At 29.6% G+C, this 22803-nt stretch overlaps 1 protein-coding gene across 2 annotated transcripts in view; it reads right to left on the bottom strand.

The window, feature by feature from the left end:
- The window catches only part of LOC136072006 (dynein axonemal heavy chain 8-like), a 135890-nt gene that overhangs the window by 78093 nt on the left and 34994 nt on the right, over positions 1–22803 (bottom strand). For both annotated transcript variants that reach the window (XM_065819355.1, XM_065819356.1), the window contains 9 exons: positions 21527–21626; positions 20915–21170; positions 17056–17237; positions 9436–9516; positions 9080–9196; positions 8567–8686; positions 7428–7592; positions 6962–7107; positions 6651–6738 (listed from right to left, as the gene is read on the bottom strand). In XM_065819355.1, the coding sequence (XP_065675427.1) occupies positions 6651–6738; positions 6962–7107; positions 7428–7592; positions 8567–8686; positions 9080–9196; positions 9436–9516; positions 17056–17237; positions 20915–21170; positions 21527–21626 (1255 nt within the window). The remainder of the gene's footprint in view (positions 1–6650; positions 6739–6961; positions 7108–7427; positions 7593–8566; positions 8687–9079; positions 9197–9435; positions 9517–17055; positions 17238–20914; positions 21171–21526; positions 21627–22803) is intronic.

Raw genomic sequence — 22803 nt, 5'->3', positions numbered from 1 at the left:
CATGTGTGGTGTCCCTGTTTGTGCTTTTGATGTGCATTGCCAAGGTCACATTTGGGGCCCTTTGTTATGGCTTAGGGTTTATTAATAGTAATGAGGCAATTGCTTGGGCTATTAAACAGTGAACTGAGTACTATCTATACTTTGAGTTTTTCAACAAATTTCAAAATAAATAAAGTAGCAAAAACTATAAAACAAAAAAAACCATCATCATCACTAAGTTCTCTAAACTTATCATTCACTAATATTCATGGTCTTCGAAGTAACTTTTCTTCTGTTGAATCTTATCTCTTGCAAAGTTCACCAGACCTACTTGCTCTTTGTGAAATTAATTTTAGTTCAGCTGTCTCATCTTGTGATCTTAGTGTTGACGGTTATCTTCCTTTAATTTTTAAAAACTTCAATAGTCACATGCTTGGTCTGGGCATTCACATTCGTAAGAATTCACCCATTCGCTGGGAAACTAGGCTTGAATCCAGACTATTCTTTTATGCGCTTTCATTTAGCACCACTTCACTCTATCTCCATTCTCTTTATTCTATATCGCTCTCCTTCATCTCAAGACTGCACTTTTTTTGATGTTATTTCTGATCATATTGACCAAGCCCTCCCTCTTTATCCATCAGCTAATATTGTTATTGTCGGTGACTTAAATGCTCATCACACTGAATGGCCTGGCTCTAGTGTCAGTGATTCTGCAGCCATTAAAGCCCACAACTTTTGCCTTTTTCAATCCCTAACTCAAATAGTCAACTTTCCAACTCGCTTTCAAGACAACCCGAATCATTTACCTTCTCTACTCGACTTATGTCTTGTTTCTGTTCTTAGTCAGTGCTAGTCAAAACTATTATCTCATTCTTCTTTATCATTTGAATCCCCCTATCATCGTACCTCTTACAACTACCTTAAAGCTGACTGGTACTCTTTCCATGATTTTCTTTGTAATGGCCCTTGGGTAGAAATCTTTTGTCTTCCTGTTGACAAATGTGCTTCTTACATAACTTCGTGGATTCAGGCTGGCATGGAATCTTTTATTCCCTCTTGACAATTTCAGGTCAAGTCTCACTTTTCTCCATGGTTTTCCTCACATTGTTCTGCTGCAATTGCCTAATCAAAACCATTACTTCCATATCTATCAGCAAAACAATTCTCCAGAAAACAGACGTCTGTTTATTACTTCTAGAAACCATTGTTTAAAAGGTTTTGTCTAGCGCCAAAGCCCACTATTCTCAGGTCATGAAATCACGTATTTCATCACAAAAATTAGGCTCTCATGACTTCTGGAGAATCTTTAATAGTATCAATAATAAGGGCAAATCTGTAATTCCACCACTCTTGTATGGTTCAGACTTTGTCATCTCACATAAAGACAAAGCTGAATTGTTTGCTAAGAACTTTTCATCAATATCATCTCTTGATTCCACTAGTTGCGTTCTACCTGATATAGCGGTCAAACAGGTTGATCCATTGCTTGACATTCGTATCACTCCAGCTTCTGTATCTAAAGTGATTTCCTGCTTAGACTCTTCTACAGCTTGTGGCTCAGACAATATACCTGTCTTAGTCTTGTCAAAGTGTTCTCCGGAGTCTATACTCTCAAAACTATTTAACAAGTGCTTTTCAGAGTTTCGTTTTCCAGCCTGTTGGAAAGCCTCATCTGTTATCCCTATTTTCAAAAATTCTAAAGAGAAATCTGATTCGCCTAACTACCATCCCCTTAGTCTTCTTCCTATCATAAGCAAGGTTTTTGAATCTTTAATTAACAAACACTTAATCTCTAATCTTGAATCTAATAACTTACTTTCTGATCACCAATATGGAATTCGATCTTCTTGTTCTACAGCTGATTTACTAACAGTAATACCAATAGGTTTTATTGTGCATTAGATAAAGTTGGAGAGGATAAGGCCATTGCTCTTGACATTTCAAAAGCTTTTGACAAAATTTAGCATGCTGGTCTTCTCCATAAGCTTTCTTCTTACAATGTATTTGGAAACATCTTTAAGATTATTGAATCCTTCCTTTCCAATCGTAGTATAAAAGTTGTCCTCAATGGATAGCACTCTTCTTCTTATTCTGTAACTTCAGGGGTTCCTCAAGGTTCAATTGTTGGCCCTATACTCTTTTTAATTTACATTAACAATCTTCCAGATATTCTTACATCTAAGGTGGCATTGTTTGCTGATGATACTATCATTTAACTCTTGTCGTGATAAGAAGCCAACACTCTCTGATTGCTTGGAGGGGGCATTTGAGCTTTTCACTTAAGAAGATCTCACTTCTGCTATGGCATGAGGCTCACAGTGGCTGGTGAACTTCAATACAAATTAAACTCAATTTTTTTCAGCCAATCGTTATTGCAATAATTTAGATCTTTCTATATTTGTGGACGGTAATGTACTCGATGAGTCATCCACTCTTCATCTTCTAGAATTAACTCTTACTTCCAATCTTTCTTGGAAACTATATATCAAATCTGTTGTAAAATTAGCATCTGCTAAGGTTGCATCTCTTTATCGAGCTCGACACTTTCTTACTTCGGATTCTATTCTTCTCTATAAATCTCAAATCCGGCCTTGTATGGAATACTGTTGCCATATCTGGGGCGGATCTTCTAATGATGCTCTTCCTCTTTTAGACATGGTGCAAAAACGCATTGCAAACATAGTTGGACCTGCTCTTGCAGCCAACCTCCAACCATTATTACATTGTTGTAATGTTGCTTCTCTTTCTCTTTTCTATAAATACTATTATGGGCACTGTTTTAAAGAGCTAGTGTCTCTTGTGCTATCTACTAAAATTCATTCTCGTGTTACTCATCATCCAATTAAGTCTTATCCTTTTTTTTGTGGCTGTTCCTAAGTGCTCCAAAAACTCTTATTCCTCTAGTTTTTTTCCTCGAACATCAGTTCTTTGGAAATCACTTCCTTTATCTTGCTTTCCTGATTCATATAATTTGCAATCTTTTAAGTCGTCTGTAAATTGTTATCTTGCTCTATGATCTTCGTCTTTTCTCTTCCAGTGACTTCCAACTCTAATTAGTGGTTGCTTGCAGCCTTGTTGGAAGCAATGATGTTTAAAATATATATATATATATATATATATATATATATATATATATATATATATATATATATATATATATATATATATATATATATGCACATACATACATACATGCACTTACATACATAGACTTACACACATACATACATGCACATACATACATAGACTTACACATACATACATAGACTTACACATATCTATATGTGTGATATAATGGTTTTTCAGAATTTCAAAATACTATCTTATTTAACCATTGTTTTATTAAATGAGATATAAAAAGTGGCAGGTTGGTTTATATTTTATAACATGGTGTCAGGAAAGCATCCTGCCTTATCTAGGCCTGTAAATCGAGCTGAATGAGCCAAGCTTGCCAGGGCTCGGCTTGGCTCGTTTACATATTAAGAGTGTTCAGGCTCGGCTCGAGCTCATTTCGAACATGAGAATCTTTGTTCGAGCTCGGCTCATTAAGAGTAGTATTGTTTGGGCCTGGCTCATTTTACATGTTGCTCGAGCTTGACTGGTTTAAAACTCAAAATAATTATTGTAACCTGTTAGTTTAAAGCTCGTTTAGTAAAAAAAAATTTCGAAGTTTATATTTTCAAAGTTAAAAAAAAGTCTGTTGAGCACTAATTTATAGTTTTAGATTTAGTAAATACAAGTTTTTAACAAAAATAATAATTCACAACTTTACCTGATTAAATAGCAGAGTAAATAAACAAACATTCAATATATTATCACGAAACATTTAGTTGTGCAACTTGAAAAAATACCTCTCTAAAAGTTAAAAAATGGCTCCTTCAACAAAATTATTGTGAAAAGAGTTTGAAAAAAAAGTTTTATATATTTACTTTTCTGTTATGCATAATTTGTACACTCTTAAATCCATCAAAAATGGTCTAAAACATATTGGGCCTGTTGGCAAATGACAATAGTCAATAGCAGCCTCACGTAATTAAATTGTTTATATTAATCAATTATTTAGTATAATAAGAGTTATATGAGTTTTTATTTAGTGTAATAAGGGTATTTAGTGTAATATGGGTTATTATTTAGTGTAATAAGAGTTATATGAGTTATAAGGTTACACTAACACTATATTTTTATTATATACTAATATATATAATACCACAATTTTATTTATTACATATATATTATTATAATATAAATAAATATATATATATTCGAGCTTTAATCGAGCCTATATGAACGAGCCTATGATGTTCAAGCTCAGCTTGTTTAATAAACGAGCCCAAATTTTTGTTCAAGCCCGGCTTGTTTACCATTCGAGCCGAACATGAACGAGCTCTTGTCGAGCCGATCACCGAGCCATTCACGAACACGAGCCAGGATTTACAGCCCTATCCTTATCCTGCCTCTTTTTAATCACTGTACAAATGTATTTATATATGTATGTGTATATGTATATACCAATGCAGTAGTAGACTAGTGGTAGAACTTTTGGCTCACAATCAAGAGATATAAGGCTTGAATCCATCCTTTGCCTCTCGTAGTATGAGCTCAGCCTGTTTCTCTGTGCAAAGCTTGTTTAACAATTTTTTGTTTCAGAATTAGGGTTTAGAGAGCTTTTTAAAAAATAATAATAATATTAATAATAACCTCTGATGACTTTAGGAGGCAAATTTAATTGGTAATTTATATATATAGATTGCTAGATAAACATTATTTTTAAATAACAATAATTTGTTTTACTTCTTTATTTGTACTGAATAGACTTAATTTTACATTGCACTTTATTTGTATTGCATAGAGCTAATTTTATATTGCACTTTATTTGGAATAACAAAAATGTTGTCTTAAATAATAATGCTACTTTTTATATCACTATCATATATGATATAAAGATGATCCTTAAAATATTTATATATATCATATCCACAAAATATTATCACAAGACTTTGATCTTAATTGTGGGCCTCATAAGCTGAAAGAAAATCAAAAGATAGGAAGTTAATGTGCTTTTAATCCACTTTAACTTGGATTAAAATTGTCCATTGAAATAAAAATATAGAGTATGTGTTTCTTTTTCAAGTAAGAATAAGTTCTGAATCAAAATGGGTTAGATTAACAAACAAATTAGAACTGGCTTTGCTTTTACCCACAATATTGCTTTACACAGCCCATCAAAATGTTAAATATTTAGCTAAATTTCTAGTTGTAATAAATGATCTTACTGAAAGAAGAATTACAGAGAAGTTTGTTTAAAATTCAAGACAGAAAATGCATTACTTTCCCTACCAGAACTGTGAATTTTTAATTGTATCAGTAACGGGTGATGCAGAAGTTATCGGACAAATCCTAATTTCATTATTTGAGCATAATAATTAGTTTTTGTGGTTTTATGCGTAGGCATAAACGTTCTATAAAATATAAATTTTATTATTTGAAACACAATTATTTAAAATGAGATTAAATGCAGCTGAACGAGAATCTTTTCGAAAGCGACTAAAAATGTTTTTTGTAAATAAACCTAATATTAAAAAAAAAAAAAATCGTAAATCATCTTGAAAAGGAAGGATTTGCTCGAAGTACAATATATGATAACCTAAAAAGACTTAAAACTGTTCAATTGTTTTCTGATAGAAAGCACCCTGGTCGTCCGACATCCTGGACTAGAGAAAAGAAAGCCGAATTAACGAGACTTGTCAACAATCGAAAAGGGGTCAGTAAGAGAAAAATAGGTATTAAATTCGATGTAAATCAATCAACAATTGGTCATCAGTTAAAAAAATGAATATTAAATATAGAAAACGTGAAAAGACTCCAAAATACACTATAGAACAACAAATAAAGGCAAAGAAAAGAAGCAGGAAACTAGTTAACCAACTCTATAACACAAAATCGCTTCTAGTCATCGATGACGAAAAATACTTTTGTTTTGCAGGGGACAACATGCCTGGAAATTCTGGATACTACACAAACAACAAATTTCCAAAAAAATTATTAATGTGGATAGCCATATCTGACCGTGGTATGTCCGAGCCATTGTTTCGCACTTCCAAGGCTGTAGCGATCAATTCATCAATCTATATTAATGAATGTTTAGAAAAACGACTTCTTCCATTTATTCACAAGTATCATGGAGACTTTAACTACTTATTTTGGCCAGATTTAGCAAGTTCTCATTATTCTAAAGATTCTCTAAATTGAATGGACCAATATGTCTATTACGTTGATAAAGAATCTAATCCCCCAAATGTGCCTCAAGCATGACCAATTGAAAATATTTGGGGACATTTGGCACAGAAGGTTTACGAGGGAGATTGGCAAGCTTCAACAGAGCAAGTTTTGATTGATCGCATTAAACTAAAACTACAAGAAATTGATTTAAACTTTTTACAGTCGCATAGGAAAGGTGTCAGAGCAAAATTGAGATCAATTGCAGATGGTGGTGTTTTTTCATATAAAAGATAATATATTTTTATTAAAAGATAAATGCTTTATTTAAAAAAAATATAACAGTAGTTTGTTTTTTTATTTATAAATAAGTTATTGACATTTTTATTTTGTCCGATAACTTCCGCATCACCCCTTAATAGAAGCAAAAATTCATAAAAAAAAATACTTACCACATTTGGAATTGATAGAACAATGTTGGCTTTGAAAAATGGCAATGCAGAGTAACTGGAATTTTTTTCATTGGAGTTGTAAGATTTGCTTTAAAAATTAAAAAATAATTTTAATTTAAAAAAATTTAAGACTCTTTTCATTTTTGAAAAATAATAATTACAAACAAATAGTTTTAAAATACAAACAAATTAAATAGTTTAAAAAAAAAAAAATCATTATTAATAGGTTTAAAAACTCAAAATAGTGAAAAATGGAAGATTAAAAACAAAATAAATTTACTAAATTAAAAGAAAAAAAATGAAGAGTTTACCCTTGAAATCTTCTTTTAAGTACATCTAAAGAGTTTCGTATGCATCTCAAAAGAGCATCTATTAGTTTGTTATTGAATATATTTATAAGTTCTGATCTTTCCTCTTCATTTTCCTCATTTAAGAGACATTTTTTCTTCCAGGTAATCTAATATTTGTATTTATATTAAAAGTTAAATAAAGGTATATTGCATAAAAAAATCATTTTAACAATGTAAAACATTAATTATACTAATTAAATAAAGTAAAATATCAACTACTTTAATTTATATTAGGGCTAAGTTTTCTGCAAGATTTTTTTTTTTAAATTAATATTTACACAAGATAAATTTTAATTTAAGTTTCTGTAAATGTAGGTCTTATAAAAATATGTGCAATAAAAAAAATCATAATAAAATGAAAAATAAAAAAAGCTAAAAGATCAAGAATAAAGTCATATAAAAAGCAATTTAGATGTTTAAAAATTACCTTTTCTGGAGAGGTATCATTTAGATCAGAAGTTGCATTTGATATTTCAGAGTTATCACTTAGTTTTTGATAACATCCATTCAAAATTTCTATGATTGAAAACACTGCTTCCTCTATTCTACTGCTATTCCTTTCTATTTTAATTGAAGCAAGATTGCATAGCTCCTTGAAGATATATAAAATAACAATAACAGTTAATTGTAATATTAATAGTAGTTATTATTGGTTTGGCTAAAAAAATTAGCATTTTAAAAAAAATTCTATTTATTATTCTATTTATTATTTATTTTTGATTATCACAGATATACATAACTAATCTTTAGCAATATATGTATAACCATTTTTTATGGCCTCTTGCTGACATTGAGCAAAGAATAAATGCAGTTAGTGTATAACTCTATAGACTTTGAACTAAAAATGTGATTTGATGTGCTGTCAGAGTGACTTTCTTTGTCAAATTTTTGATTGCACAAGCTATTGCTTAATTGGAGCAATTTATAATCTGTTAGCATTAAATCAGGTGAGTAGGAAAATGAAAGCACTTCCAAGCAAAGCTCAAATAACTTTTGCTCCTTAGATTTTGTAGTATGAGGACCAGCATTGTTATAAAAAAAGCAAAAATCTTTTTTTAATAGTTAAAACTCGTCATCCTCCCAAAACAAAAGCAACACCTTTTTGGAGTGTAGGTCAACTTTAAGAGATGGTTTTGATAATTATTTTGAACCTAGCTACATGCAAAATTTAAAAATCTAAAAATGACTAAAATTTTCCTGTCACTTCAGACACCAAACCCTGTCTGATTGCATATACTTTTTGTGGCTTTGAATGGTGAGTGGCCCAACTGAAAATTGTAAACAAGGTAGTCCATAGATAATATTAAAGACATGATTGTTAATGTCATCCATTTTTTGCACTGCACAAAAACTGGAATGAAGAAATTCTAACTTGTCTGATATCCTCAAAATATGGAAACTTCTCCAAGCTTCCAGTACTTTTTTAGAACTTTAAGAAAAACCATTTATTACTTTGCAGCCCACCCAATAGTATGTATTTGTTTATATGTAATGATTTTAATTAAATATTAAATTTAACCATGATTATCCATAGTTTATTTATTTTTTGCAATAAATTAAACTTACAGTTGTTCTTGTTTCAAACTCTTCTATAGTCCAAGGTTTATCTATTGGAACTTCACACAACTCTGTGTTTATTATCTCTTCTAAAAGTAAATCTATCCGTGCATCATGTATGTCCATTACCTAATAAAAATTAAAACAAGAATATAAACCATGGTTTATCTTAGTAACATAAAATAGTTATCAAAACTAAACAATTTGTAAAAAAAAAATCTATGAGACTGTAAACTATAAAGACATACATCTCTTAAGGTTAAGTAAAAAAAAAAGTTAAGTATAAAAGTATTTAGTTTTTGAGAATTGGTAAAAACAAATAAATAAACTTCATTGGCACATGTTTCAAAAATTTTAAAACAGGAATTAAAAAATTCCTGCAAAAATTGGATAAATTGGAAAAGCTGATATCAAGACACAATAGTTGAAACTTCTACTATCATTAAACAAGAAAATACTAGAAAATTCTAATTATCAAATGATACCATTTTAAATTATAAATAAATGTAAACAACATGTTACCTGTTTGTTGAGAACTTTAAATTCTTTCAAATGTGTATGTACATCATTGACAAAGTCATGAATTCGTAATGAATTCCAGCTTAACATAGTTAACCCTGGTGATATTCGTGCCTCTATCTATAAGTGTTTTACATTTTATCGTCAAGATACAATTTGCATATTATAATATTTTTGCTTTGTTGAATACCAAACAAAATATTAAATAAAAAAGATACATAAAAAAATTTTTATGTCAACATTAAAAACTGTCATTTTGATTACCAAAAACATAACTAATATAAAAAAGCTTATCAAAATGCTATTTTTATTTTAGATTTTTCTTCATTAAACAACCAAAAAAATAAAAAGTAATATACCTTGTTTAAATAAGGTCTCATCATAGGCAGGAATATAGGTAAAATAACTTTCTTTACTTCACAATATTCATTAATCATACTCTGCAAATAACATTAATAATCGTGATCATTAAGAAATTAAAATTATTATATATATATATATATATACTTTTTTTGCTATTTCACCTCTCCAAGGCCAAGAAGGCCACTACAGATGAAGAGGCTACTTAATTGTGGTTATAACCCTCTCTCAACCCTATATCTCTGAAACATGAACCTTGACAAACAAGGCCACTGCGCGGATAAACAAGTGGAGCACGGTACTACAGGGACGAGGTGGGGATCGAACTCAGAACCTCTCGTTTATAAAGTGACGCTCTACCACGACACCACTACCGTATGTGTGTGTGTGTATATTAGGGATATGACTTTTTAATTTTTTTTCAAATAAAATGTTTCCTGTATCATAAATCGATGAACTTTTACCTAAAATCATGAAAAAAGGCCCAAATAGCTTTCTGCAACAAAAAAAGGTCACCCCCAAAATAAAAATTTGATTTACCATTTTTATACATTCATTTTTGACCGATGTTTTAATCTTAAGCTTAATTCTCAGCTTAATTCTATTTATTTCATTATTTTGTTATGAATTTATAAATATAACGCCACACGTTACCATGGCAACGAAACGGCCGTGTGCCGGCAAATACTTGGAATTGTTATGTGATGACGTCATTGTGTTACCACGGTGATATAGACAACTGTAACAGACTGTAGAAGATTATAGAACTTAGTAGAACATTCTGGAAGCTCTAAATAATTATATAAGCGAGCTGCTGTCAGAGCTCAGTGTTGATAATGTGAATAGTTCTATGAAGTACTCTGCGTGTAACTGAGCTAATAAGGAACTACTGTAGCGAACTAAAGACGCTGTAAGTGTACGAAGTATAAGTAGTTGTAGCATTATCGTTAGGATACGGACTGGATTATCGAACTGTTATCAACATTGACTGGATTATCGAACTATAATTGGATTACTATACAGTTAAAGTATTTTATTAATTAAACGACTTTATTAAACGGATATTTACGCTCAGCTATCCGTAAAGTCGTAACAATATTATATGATGTCTCACAAGAAAAGTCATACCACAGTAACAAAGAACAAGAAGACTTGGACTAAAAATTTGGTGAGATTTCAAGAGTCACACAGAAGAAGAGGAAGCGTGGCTGTAGAAGAACATTCACTCGATGAAAAATCCAGAATACCACTTCAATTGCAGATCGTAGGAAGATACCAGTTTCTCGGAGCATATGTTAAAGGAAGAAAAGAACGAATAGACCAAATTTCTAAGGAAATTACAAAATTGTGGGACAATAAACTGAATTTTCCACGTGTGTCTGATCAAGTGATAAGAGCAAAGCTTATGAAGGTGCTGAAGGTCTATGATGAATGTGTCAAGCGTGGAAAATATGATGTTCTCAATGCATTATTTGACATCACGAAAGTGAATGGCCAGTGGTTATCCTTGGAAGATAAACGTCTATACCACCTACAAAAAGAAAGTAAAGGACAGGTGGGGTACTCAACAGGAAAAGTGGCAAGTAAAGAAACCATTCACCCTTCCAAGAGAAGGAAAGTCCAGTCTGGAACAGCAATACCTTCCACATCACAAGTCCTGTCTACCACAGACAGTGGTACTGAATCTGAAAACTGCAAAAGTAAGAGTGAAGATGATGAAGACGACGACGGTGATAAAGACGATGATGAGGACACTCAGAAAAAAACTAGAAAGCACTACAAAAGTAAATTTGCTGTAAGTATGGTTACATCAAGTGGAGTTTCCACAAAGAAAGCTGCTAAAATATGCAATGTATTATCACAACAAGGTATTGATATTCCAACTCCAAGTCAATCAGCAATTTACAAGTCCATATTCAAAGAGGCAGGTAAATTAAAAAAAGAAATGATACAACAACTTAAAATGGAACAGTGGTCCTTACACTTTGACGGCAAACGAATAGATGATAAGGAATATCAGGTAGTTGTACTTCAGAATGAAAGAACTGACGTGAAACTTGATGCACTGCGTTTAAAAGATGGCAAAGCTGAAACTGTTGCTGAAAAAATTGCCAAACTTATTGATGAATACAATTTGTGGAATTCAATTAAGATGATCATTACTGATACAACAAACGTCAATACTGGGAAGAGAAATGGAGTTGTTGTGAAGTTGCAACGTATGTTTAAATTAAAGGGTGTCACAATACCACAATTTATCGGTTGTCAGCATCACGTACTAGACAGGATTCTCTGTCTGGTGATGGACGAAGAACTTGGGGGTGATACCAAATCTCCAAACATTGAATACCCATTTGTGTCTGAACTGTTGAATAAGTATGATGAACTGAAGGATAAGTTTGTGAATGGAACTGTAGAAATTCTTGATAAATCAGGGTGGAGAGACGATATGAAGTTTTTGTACCATTTAACAAGAGTGTTTAGGTTCTATGAAGAACAAAGAAACTTCCCTCTGATTCACTTTCAGAACATTCCTAATATGAGCAATGCCAGATGGAACTCAAGAGCCATTCTCGCCATTCTGGCGTTCATTCTTATGCCTGAAGCGAGAAAGAATTTGGAGAAGGTTTGCAGGTTCATTTCATATGAGTAGGCAGAACATTGGTTTAGTAGTCAAAAGTACAATGACAATGACTTCAAGAATTTATCTGATGTATTGAAGCCTTACAAAAAGGCATTGCAGTCATTCAAAAATCACTGGAAGAAAGAGCCATCCGTCATCGACATACCACGAAGTAATCAGATAGCTGAACGTGCAATCAAGGTGATGCAAGACCTGTATGCTTCCTGCAGAAAGAAAGACAAACTGCAACTTCGATTCATTCTAAGTAATAAGCGCTAGACTCTTTATGAGACGTGAGCATCATGTGACCCATGTACTAAACACAGTAGGCCTATAGACACAGACAGTTATGTATATTGTTGTACTAGACGCTTTGATACTGTTAATTTTGTAATACTTGTATAATTATATATCACATAATGTTTTTTGTTATATCACAGTACATGTTGCATAAATAAATAAAATAACAACAGGAGTATGACTCTTACAACATCTTCAGCCTTTAATATTCATTTACTGTACAAAAGTGTACCTATTGAAAATTCGATTTTTTGGTTTTGGGGTGACCTTTTTTCAAAATATGTCAAAATGAAACATCTATTCGTTCTTTTTACATAAAAGTTCATTGAATTACGATACAGGCCTAGTAGGTTGCAAAAAAGTCATATCCCTAGTGTATATATATATACATATATATATATATATATATATATATATATATATATATATATATATACATAGGGTAAAATATATTATCATTTTTTTTTTGCAATGAAACTGAAACCTTTAGATTTGAAGAACAATTGTATGAAAATGACAGTAGCAACATCAATTTTGAAAAAATTGAAAAAAGTTCCCCCACCTTTTCATTTAATTTTGTTCACTTATTGCGCAGTTTGATTATGGGTTTCAAGTTTACAATGAATTTTTATATGAAATTTTAGTCTACTTTTAAGCTGATTCTAGCCACCTGTTTAAATTTGTTTATAAACAAGGCATTTACAGATGGTTGTTGATTTTATTTTTTTTGTTTTGATTCCAACTATACTATGTGCTTGGGGCGAGTTCTCTCTATATAATTTATATAATTATTCTATTATAATTATATTTTATTTATTTTCTATTTCAGGTGCAAATATATAATATATATATACAAATATATATATATATATATGTATATATATATATATATATATATATATATATATATATATATATATATATATATATATATATATATATATATATATATATATATATATATATATATATATATATATTGTGGAATATTGTGAAACAAAATAACTGAAAATCTCATTTTCAGGCATTTTGAATAAATTCTCATTTTTCAAGACATTACCTTAAAACCAAAATAAAATATCTTATAGAAATTCAAACAACAGTGTAAAGTTAAACAGGTGCATTTGGATGAACAATCTACCCTCCTCTTCTAAACCGAAGGTCCTCCTCTTTTTGGAGAAAAAAAAGTGAAAACACAGGTTTTTTCACTTTTTTTTCTCCAAAAAGAGGAGGACCTTTTTTAAAAAAAAAAAAAATGCTATTTATATTCTTAAATAACACAAAAAGTTTCCTCAATAGCAAGTGGTTTCATGAAAAAAAAATTTTTTGTTATTACCCTAATATATATATATATATATATATATATATATATATATATATATATATATATATATATATATATATATATATATATATATATATATATATATATATATATATATATATATATATATATATATATATATACATATACACAGTCAGAAAAATAAGTATCCAAACAAAACATGTTATTGTGAAAAATAAACTTTGTCAGGTTATTTCAGAGAAACATATGTTTTTGATAAAGACTTTTATAATTATTCTAAAAGCAAATTTAATTACGATTTTATGTTGCAAAAAATTAATCAATGGTAATTAACTTGCGTTGCTAAAATTTAACAATTCCCGAAGGAGTGTTAAAACTTCAACAAAAAATAATTATCCGAACATGTTGTTTTGTAAACGAAGTTTTGAAATTGATTATTAAAAAAAGTTTTTAAACCAATGGTTTTAGAAATATTGTTGTTTTACAATGAGTAATTTTTAATAATTGACTGATATTTTTTTAATTTCATTTGATTTACCATTGATATCATCAAGTATGGGAGTTAAAATCAAGGAATGGTCCCAAGCTCAGCGCAATTTGGTTATTGACTTGTTCAAGCAAGGTAAAACGTTAGGTCAATAAATAAAGCGACTGGAATGGCATTAGGAACCGTCAGCGATCTGATTAAAAAGTATAATATGTTTGGATATGTGCAAAATCAACCCAGATTCGGAGCAAAGCGTAAAACAACATCAAGAATAGATTGACAAATTGTCAAGATGGTGCATAAAACTGCTTTTTATCAGCACCAAAAGTGTCAAGCCTCCTTGAGAAAGATTTTGGGTTAAAAGTGAGCTCATGTACTATTCGAAATCGATTGAAAGAAAGTGGATTTAAAGCAAAAGTTCCATGCAAGAAACCATTTCTTTCAAAAATCCATCAAAACCGAAGACTTGCATTTGTTAAAAAATATGTAAATATGCCAGTATTATTCTGGAGGAAAGTTTTGTGGACGGACGAGTCAAAATTTAATCTTGTGAAGTCCGATGGAGTTCAAAAAGTATGGAGAAAAAAAGGGGAAGCATTCACACTCAGTTGTATTCGAGGCACAGTAAAATTTAGTGGAGGCAATGTTATGGTATGGGGATCGATGGCTTGGAACGAAACAGGAAAACTGGAGTTTATTGATGGAATTATGGACTCTGAGGTTTATGTTAACATTCTCAATAAAAATCTTCTGACTTCAACTAAAAAACTGCGATTAGGAAAACTTTTTATCTTCCAACAAGACAATGACCCTAAACATACGTCAAAGAAAGCAAAAGAGTTTTTTATCCAAAAACAAATTGAGTTACTTGAATGGCCTGCGCAAAGTCCAGATCTCAATCTAATTGAACATCTCTGGGCTATTCTGGATAAAAAATGTGGCACACGATGTCTAAAAAGAAAAGAAGATTTAAAAATCATGCTCCAAGAAGCTTGGGCTGATATCGACTCAGATACGACAAAGAAATTAGTTGAATCGATGCCGACTTGAAGAAGTCAAAAAAGCTAAAGGCGGTCCAAATCGATATTAAAATGTCATAAAAATAATTACACGGTGAAGCGTTAATCTTTAGGCCTTAATCTTTAAAATTTTGTTTGAATAATTATTTAATGCTAAAAAATTGCATAGTTTAAATGTATCTTAATTTTTTATCAATTAAATATTATTATTGATTTTTTTTTTTTTTTTGCATATTGAATTCGTAATAAAATTTTCTTTCAGAATAATCATTTCTTTTATTTTTATCAAATTTTTTTTTTCGGAAATAACCTGACACAGTTTATTTTCCATAAAAAAATCTTTTGTTGGGATACTTATTTCCCTACATTACAGACATATATATATATATATATATATATATATATATATATATTACATACATATATATATATATATATATATATATATTACATACATATATATATATATATATATATATATATATATATATATATAATATATATATATATATATATAATTAATAAGTAAAAAACACTTATCTAACTTTTATCTTCGACTTGAAGTTTCACCATTGCTGGATCATCAGGAAGAGTTCTTGATCCAGCAATGGTGAAACTTCAAGTCGAAGATAAAAGTTAGATAAGTATTTTTTACTAATTCATTATTGCTCTGTTCTTTAAGAACATTGAGCACTCTATTTGTAAAATACACTAACATAATTTACATATATATATATATATATATATATATATATATATATATATATATATATATATATATATATATTTAATAATTGAGCAAATAATTGATCCTAAATAAAATTGTTTAAACTTTTGTGACACCTCTTAATTTGTATCACCTACCTTTTAATGAAATTTCTGAGTAAACAGTGATGAGTCGAAACTTACTTTTTTTTATTCTATTAACAAATAACCTATTTACCAAATTGGAAAAAAAAATTATTTTGATATCTATTTCCATTAGATTTTTATTCAAGAAAAACCAAAGATTAGATCTTAAATTTCTGTAATCATTTAAACTTTCGTAAATAGCTGTATATACAGTACCATTGTTAGGCTACCACACACACCCTAAATGTATGTGTGTGGAGGGGGGATTGATACATACATGCATGCATACATACATACATACATACATACATACATACATACATACATACATACATACATACATACATACATACATACATACATACATACATACATACATACATACATACATACATACATACATACATACATACATACATACATACATACATACATACATACATACATACATAAATACACACATACATACATACATACATACATACATACATACATACATACATACATACATACATACATACATACATACATACATACATACATACATACATACATACATACATACATACATACATACATACATACATACATACATACATTTACACATAAATATATTTAAGAAAAACAACTAGTCAATAAAAAATGTAAAAAATTTTGATATTTTGAAATAAATTCTAGCTAATTTACATTTGATTGGCAAAAATTCCAAGTCAAACTTTTATGATAATATATATACAAGCAATAAACAGAAAGTTAAAATTTTTAAATTAGTCCCAAGATTATATTGATTAATCAAAAACGCTGATTGTTTTCTATTGGAAGAGTATACATAATTTTGAGACCATATTAATCTTTAGTTTAAAAATAAAAACAAATTAGCATATCCGAGACAGTCTGAATAATAAGATATTAGTTGGTGTGGAAAACATTGTATACACACATATATAAACACACACATGTATTTATATTTTATACAAATATATTATATAAATAAAATAAGCCTTTATTTTAAAAATATTTTTATACGCTTACTTTTATCAAATAATAATCTTCTTTCAACTGTTCTTTTCTTTTAAAAATAAACAAGGCACTTTCAGGAACATTAACACCCATCTTAATCAAACAGTCTGTTTCTCTAATTAACTGAGAAATTAGTGGATCAAAATTCACCAAAAAAGTATCTTCATAACGAACAAGCAATGAAACTTGAAGTCCTAAAAATAAAAACGTCTTATATTGCTATACACTTATTTAAGTTTCTATAAATTAACTTTTAAAATGTTTACTAACAAATGAATAAATATGTAATGTATAAATTGTTGTAAATTATGTATGTATTAACTCACTACTCTCGAGTCCTTAATACAAGGGGGGGGGGGTTGACATTTATTAATTTTCGAAAAATTTTCTTACCCACCATAAGCTTATCAAGACCCCCCTGTTTATTAATTTTTACTTTTTATCAACAAAAAATTAACAATCTCAAAATTAAACATAAAAAGTTCAGTGAATATCGGCCTTAAAAATTAGAAATTAATTATTTTAGTCATCAATAAAAACAAAAACTTTCAGTATAAACAGACTTCATCAAAGTATAAAACTTGCCAGCATATTAAATCCAATTGAAATTATGATATAACAGCCTTTAGAAAATGTGCAATTGACCACAAGCCACGCTAGAATTAAATAGTTTTATGTGTGTTTTGTTAAAAATATTAGTTTGGATATATAAATTGAAATTTTTTATAAAAAATACTTATATTGTAATATGGCTTCAGATTGGAAGTCTTCATAAACTGACACAGATAAATATAGTTTAGAAGAAAAAAAAAGCTCCCTCCTTTTTATTTACCCCCCACCCCTTGTTTATTAGATTCGAACTAAATTTTCTACCCCCCTCCCTTTTAATCTCCTATACCTCCCAAAGATATAGGAGATTAAAAGGGAGGGGGGGGTGAAAAAAGATTCATGTAGTAATCAACTTTTAAACTCCAACTTTAAGGCAGTTTTATATAATCACTTAAAATTATAAAATCTGTAGGTTTAACAATTTAAATGTAATAAAAATATGCATTTAGAATCGGTTTTTGATGCGTAATCAACTTTAATGGCTAAAAAATTTTAAATAAAATAGTTTTTATGTTATTCACAAAACATATTTATTTTGGTAAAGCAAGAAATTGTACTATCTTGTAAATAGAAGAAATAGAAGGAAAAAAAATTTCAACTTTTTTCCTTACTTATTAGGAACTATATTTAAAAAGTTAAGGCTATTTATACTTTTAAAAATCACAGTTATTTATTCTTTAGGAACTATTTTTGGTTATATCAAAAAAGCATTCTTCATCTAATCAAGCTCAAATCTGAAACATTGGTTTATGCCTTACTTATCACCCTGCTATTGGGAACATGTAATACTGCTATTGGGAACATGTAATACTGCTTTTGGGAACATGTAATACAGAACATGGTTCAAGTACTACTTGAACCATGTACTGCTTCCTTGTAGGATTTGCTTTTCTAACCAAAGATTAGGAGAAATAAACTTTGATTTAAATTACCTCTGCCTTGGGGCTTTTGTGTCATTAAAGGCTAGAGACTATGTCTCAATGAAAATTCTGATCTTAGCCAGATGTTAACTACATCCAGCAACTATCTTGTAAAAGGCCTCCTAGGCAAAGACTTTCTGTGTAAACAGAATAACTTTGTTGACCAGCATCTCCCCCCATTCTTAATTAGTGTAGGTGTTAAACTGCTTTACATTATTTCCTGCATAGAATGAATGCTAGATCTTCCTGACTCTATTCATAAGTTTTTGCTTGTGCCTCTTTAATATGCTATGCAACTCATCCTGTTAACTCTTAATGAGGGTGCAACTCTAAAACTCAGTTCATAGATTCTGTTTTAGCTCTCAGAGAGGCTGATTCTATGAACAGCTGTAAAATATCAGAGTAAAAAAAGTGCCATGTTCCAAATGGTTGGTGTCCTTGTTGGTGATATTGGTGTGCGTTGTTGAGCCCACAAAAGTAGCCCTAAGCCATGACTTCTAGTTAATTACTATGACTGAAAAATCCAGTTTACATATTACACTGTTAGTATCGTTGCGAGACATCTTTTTCCTATTTGGATATTGACTTGATACAACTTAATCATTGTTACCAGGTTAATCATTTTACCAGGTCTTTGTAACTCTTATCAATACATCAACTTTGTTTTTGGACAGAATCCCCTTCAAATTGATGTAGTGCTGTATTCTTTAATTAAATATCACAATAGAGAAATTTTTTGTTTAATTAGCATTTTTGATAGTCCATTTGATTCCAACCAATAACTTTCAGTCAGCACACTTTTTAATTATCCATGAACTGTTACTAACTCTGTGAGTACTGAAAGTTTATTTATGTTTCTCTTAAATGCTAGATTTATCCCACACGCTATAGTGTCTAACTCAACTATATTAATATGCATGACATCATTAATACTTCATAGCCAAATCCCCATCTTCAATAATTATGCCATGAAATTCTATAACAACTCACTTTGTCATGCTACTAGCATCACACCACAATATTGCTCTATTTTGAATCCTTTCAGGATTTCATGTTCCTTTTACAAGATCACTAGCATGTTATAAAAATGCAGGAAGTTCTGAGCCAGTTTTTAACAGGATAGTGTCTTATCAAGTGTTTGAATATTGAAAAAAGTCACTGTTGTGTTATTTTTTTATTTTTAATATCTTTAAAACTTTGGAGCAATATTGTCACATTTCCAACAAAGCTCTTTCTTTTTGTTTCCGAATAGTTACAAACCCTACACTCATGCAGCATTATATACCTCTGGCTTATTTGTTAACAATCCATACTATGCCAAACGGTTTGCAACTTATTCAACTGATGTCTTTTTCAAATTAACAATTACATTGTAAATGTAGTGGTCAGTTGCTTCACTAATACTTGCATTAAGGCTCAGCACTCAACCTAAGATTGAAGACAATTTTTAGTGCAGAATTTAACCTAAAACCGAGGCATATAAGGTCATCAACCCTCTAATGCTCCCACAAAACCAGATCAATGTATATTTGCATATAGGCTCATTTGAGATAAACCATTGAAATTTTGTCACCAATTTTTCTCCTCATGGTTTCATCACATGTTACACTTAAAGCTTTTATACCAATTTTTTTGAAGAACAGATTTGGGCAACATGTCCAGGCTGGAACTAAAGCAGTTAAAATAAGTAGCAGATGATCTATTAACCTTTTTATAGATTTCAGAGATCGTTGTTAAAACAATTGTTGTTAAATAAGTACTCTTGCAAGGTTTTATACGTCCTGCGTTTTGATCCCAAATATTATTACTTGTGCTTGTAGTTGCTTTGAAGTTTTATTGACCAATCCAGTTGTAAATGCTTGTTGAAATAATTCTTTATTTTCACCTTTGGCCAGCCCCATAAGTTGACCCAAACTGGTTAAATGCAGGCCAACAGATTCGCCTTTCTTTTATTTCAAATCTCTGAACAGCTCATAGGCTTAAACTATCAACTGCAAATGCATTCTTGCTTTTGCTAAGATACTTATATAAGGCAAATGCACTTCCTATTACTCGTTATAACCAGTTCTACTCATTATAACCAATTTTTGAGAAAAGCTCTGCACCTTTTTTAACAAATCATCCTTAACTGCATTTCCTTCTAATTTTTTATATAGACTCTTATGTGGCATAGTATTGAATGCAAAGTGTGTGTGTATATATATATATACATATATCTGTGTCTGTGTGTGTGTGTGTGTATATATATATATACATATACATACAAATACATACATATACAATAAATACTTAAGTTTCATATATTTAAAAAATTCTTCTTCATATATTTAAAAAATTCAGACCTAATTTTATAGTATTGACATCTTTACACCATGCATCAAGATACACCATCTCAAACTGCAATAAAACTTGTGCAACTTTATTAAACATATGAACAACTTTTAATGCATCTTTTTTAGATATGGTAGATTGACGTGTTTCAAAGTAACTCATTGGTTCACGAATACTGTATGTTAACTGACGCGCCCAAGAAATCTTACCTGCAATAGGAGGCATAACTCTGGAAATAGGAGGATCTTCTTTATATTTTTCATAAAGCTATAAAAAAAAAATTTATTTCCACTATATAAAGGTTTGTATCAAGATTATTTTCACAAATCAATATAAGATATTGATATTTTTTCTTAAAAAAAATGTTTTTAAATAGAATTTAAAGACAATAATAAGGTAAGCCAATAATCTAATTTAAAGTTTTTTTTAACTTTTTTATAGTTGAAAAAAGCAGGTATTTGTAGTTTTGAATCTTTTTTAAATTGCTGATTTTTAATTTTCTATTATATTTAAAAACTTTACAAGTTCATACTAAATGGTAAACTAAAAAGAAATCATATACAACAATCCATTAATTAAACTTGCATTAGCCTTGTAAAGCTATTACAAAAAATATTTCATACCTTGCCCACTTTGATTATTTCAGCTCCAAACTGCATAAACAACTGATCATACTTGTAATCAATCGTATCATTTAAACTTGGTATCATAAGCTTCTCAAATCTAAAGTAATTTTAAACAATAAATAATGAAGTTAAACTAAAGGTATCAAATGTTAGGACATATAATGGAGTTTTATTTACTGCAAACATTTCACATTACAGTAACTTTCAAAAATGTGGAATCATTAAACTTGCTTGATTGATATTATTCAATGCATTTGTTATTTCTACATTTTCCATTTTGGTTGTCTCTTCTTTTTCACTTTTTTCTTGTAATTTTTGATGCACAGACTCTTTTAGATTAACTTTGCTTAAATTTATATAACTCATAATAATTATATTAAAGAAAAGAGAGAAAATAATAATCTTGCAGGTTTTATAATTAGTGAAAAACAAATTAGGACTTCATGTAAAAAAAAATTGTGAAACAGGGTGAGCTTTCTCTTTTCATTTCATAAACTGACATTTTGCAAACTTGGATTTGAGAATATTACTAATATGAAAACCAATACCTTTATGCCAAAACAACTTATTGACAACAACAACAAACAATCTTGATGCAGAGGTTTAATGTAGAGGTGTTTTAAAAAATTTCATTGTGTAAATTCTGAAACAAACTATCCATTCTAGAGCTCTGACATGATCACTACCATCACTGTAACTTTTATCTGAGGTCAAACCTCGGACCTCTGGGTTTGGAGCCAGAACTCTAACCACAGCACCATGGCTGCGTGGTTTCATCCATGATGAAAATTCTTAATTAAATAAACATTTAAAGTTGCATTGAAAAATAATTTTGGTAAAAAAATTTAAGAAAAAATTGTAAGAATTTACAACTTTTTATAGGTTCTAGTATAGGTTGCTTAAAAGTTCTAAGAGTCTCAGCTAAAGGATACTTTAAAAGATTAATTTGTTAGCTAAAGACTGTTTTAAAAACTATTAAGACAACATTACCTCAATGGTAATGTTGTTTTTATAATTGGCATTAATGCCAGATTAATTTTTAAAATTCAAGAAATTTTTTCAAAATGTTTTATAAATAATATTTATAATAAATAAAGCTTTTCATTAATTATTTTATTGACACTTTAATTTAACTATGCATCATTATTTTTGATTGATTTTTCCATGTATCATCATCATATCAAAGTATTTGTAATAAAGTTTAATGAAACTGTTATATCTTTTTAACAGCTTTTTATTCTCTAGAATACTCTAGAAAAGTATAAAACGATTAT

Source organism: Hydra vulgaris, chromosome 15 (genome assembly GCF_038396675.1).
Source record: "Hydra vulgaris chromosome 15, alternate assembly HydraT2T_AEP".
NCBI lineage: Eukaryota > Metazoa > Cnidaria > Hydrozoa > Anthoathecata > Hydridae > Hydra > Hydra vulgaris.
Note: the sequence above shows the minus strand (reverse complement) of the source record. Positions and strands in the feature narration are given on the sequence as shown.